Source organism: Pundamilia nyererei, unplaced genomic scaffold (assembly GCF_000239375.1).
Source record: "Pundamilia nyererei isolate P.nyererei 1_Seehausen unplaced genomic scaffold, PunNye1.0 scaffold00661, whole genome shotgun sequence".
Lineage (NCBI taxonomy): Eukaryota > Metazoa > Chordata > Actinopteri > Cichliformes > Cichlidae > Pundamilia > Pundamilia nyererei.
The window spans coordinates 98,306-100,853 of NW_005188062.1; the positions used below are offsets into that span (position 1 = coordinate 98,306).

At 38.1% G+C, this 2,548-nt stretch overlaps 1 protein-coding gene across 1 annotated transcript; it reads right to left on the minus strand.

The window, feature by feature from the left end:
- Positions 1 to 209: 209 nt before the first annotated feature.
- On the minus strand, positions 210 to 1,499 carry LOC106455981 (deoxyribonuclease-2-beta-like; the record flags this gene model as incomplete). Its single annotated transcript, XM_013907962.1, has 4 exons — positions 210 to 283; positions 481 to 559; positions 659 to 803; positions 1,402 to 1,499. Coding segments are annotated over 4 exons (396 nt in total), but the record flags the coding sequence as incomplete, so codon positions are not given.
- Positions 1,500 to 2,548: the final 1,049 nt, after the last annotated feature.

Below are 2,548 nucleotides of genomic sequence, written 5' to 3' on the forward strand. Positions count from 1 at the left end.
AGCATTGATGTCTTTAAGATGCTGAGCTGAAAAAAAGTAAAATGAGGGACGTACATGTTACTGTGTTAAAACTTCACATACACTCTAGACATGAAGAATTACCTTGGACATGCTGCCTTACCTATTTGTGCAGACTTATCAGAGGGCAGTGTTACACACATAAATATCTGTGCGTACCTTTTCCCACTGACAGGATAGAAATTATTGCTTTCATCTCCTTCGGGGAATTTTGGTGTGCTGTGTAAAAGCCAGACTACATTATCCTTATCCATCATCACAACTCCTGCAGAACAAGAACATGAAAGAGCTCATGTCATTATTAAGAAGAGAACATTTGCTGAGTGATCTGAGAATAACAGCAGTTGTGGTTCTGATGCTCAGAGGTGAGCGTGAAGGAGAGCACATTTAAATCAGGTGTGTTTTTATTAGTATTTCTTATGTTATTATTATTATTATTATTAAAAAATTATTTCTACCCACCTTTGCTGTGGCCATATTCTTGTAGTGCGTTACAACTTGGCATTTGATCATTGTATGCAATGAATGCAGAATCTGGTGACTGCTCATCCGGAAAGAATCCACAAAAACATAACATAAATTTTGTCTTTCCTCAAAGTGCATACACACTAATAACAGAAACTCATGGAGTTATTCTCACTTTTTCAAAGTAGGGCTTCAGGGTATTTGCCAGGACACCAGCTTGGTGGTTGACAGGCTTGTCCTCTTTATTCTTTTTAAGGTTCTGGTCGGTTGAATCAATGTAAACATAATCAAACCCGCAACGCACCTTGTACAAAATAAACCTGGTGATGTCAGAGACAAGTCAGTAAATTCAAAGATAACAATAAATGATGAGAAGCTTAACTGAGCATGGAAGAAGAAAATAACAAACTCTGTTATACCCGAGTCTCACAAGCACCTGTAGAGTAAGCAGAGATATGACTGAAAACCTTTAACTATGAATAACAGGGCCTTTTATGAATAGTATTTTCCACTGGCTTCCCCATGATGCTAAAATGAGATGAAGCTTGTGAAATTTTGCAAAGTGTTTTCTTTCCCTGTTTCCTCTTTTGATCAATAAAGTGAGAATAATACGAGTGATGAAAATAGATTTGCAGGGCTGGAGAAAGGAGGCAAGTGTCACAGTATTGTGTGTTGTCTTCATAGTTTTAGGTATGCGTAATGTCTTACTGCCCAAATGAAGTTATTTATGAAATGGAAATATATAAAATAACTGATAATAACAGTGTAAAATAGTGTAGCAGTGTCTGAACATCATCTATGACTATGTTGAAACGCAGGTGCAAAAGGTACCATAGCGTAGCTTTGAAGCACTTGAAGACCAAAGTTACTAATGTGTAATTCAGTACACCTGAATGAATAGCTCAGATGTTGTCTTACCAGTCTACATCAACATTAGTTTCATTTTTACAGGATATAGCGCCCTCACAATGTGAGCCAAGCAGACCAACAGTGAGGACAATCATCCAAAGGACTTCCTGAAAAAACAGAATAATAAAAAAAGTCATTTTAATACATCATCTTCCCTTTAGGAGAAAACAGAATTATCTCACTATTACTGGCTGCAGTGTCTTTACAGGTAATAACATAATGCAGTATCGCAGCATGGCTTGAGTTCACAGGTTATTCTGTGCTCCACCAAATATGTCACCATCCTAATACAAACAGAAACTAACTTACCATCAGGCCGAGTGAAGAGTTTGTTAGTCCTCTGCTGAACTGACTCTTAGTTATACAGCTCCAGAATATGATTTATGTTAGGTCTAATCTCACAGACCTCGCTGTCTCAGAGACCGATCCTTGTGAACAAAGCAAGACCACAGCGCTTTTGTCTTTTACTTGCCGGCAAGGGAAGCCCGATCAGGGTCTTAGAGTTATAAGCCCTTCACCCGAACTCAGTCAACTCCGAACCTGACTTCCCTTACAGCTCCTTTTATTCGGTGAAAGCAGTCATACATCCAAGGCAAGCATGTGTGCGCAACATCAGCATGTGTGTGTATGTGTGCCATCTCCTGTCATACCATACATGGCGCGACCCTTTGACATCTCCAGTCACTCCATTTAGGGCATGAACTTTTAACAAACAAACATGTAAAAATCTTGTTAAATTTATAAAAACAGGAACTTGTGGTTTCTTGTGTGCAACAGAAAAACTACTACGAAGAAACTACTTACTACATGCAAAGGCTAAAACCTAATATGGAATAAACATTTTATCAGCTTGTGACTTTGCACAAATGACAATTTTAAAAGAATCAACTCTAAAAATTTGCACTGATGCATGGTCAAGAATTTTAAGATAACTCACACTGATATGAAAATGAATAAAACAGGAGCTTCTTCATTTTGTACCAGGCAGGAAACTTATTTGCTTGCTGTCAAACTACACTCAACAAAAATATAAACACAACACCTTTGTTACTGCTCCCATTCCCCATGGGATGGACGTAGAGACCTAAAATTCATTCCAGATACACAATATAACCATCCCTCCCAAACAGTGGTCACAAATCAGTCCAAATGTGTG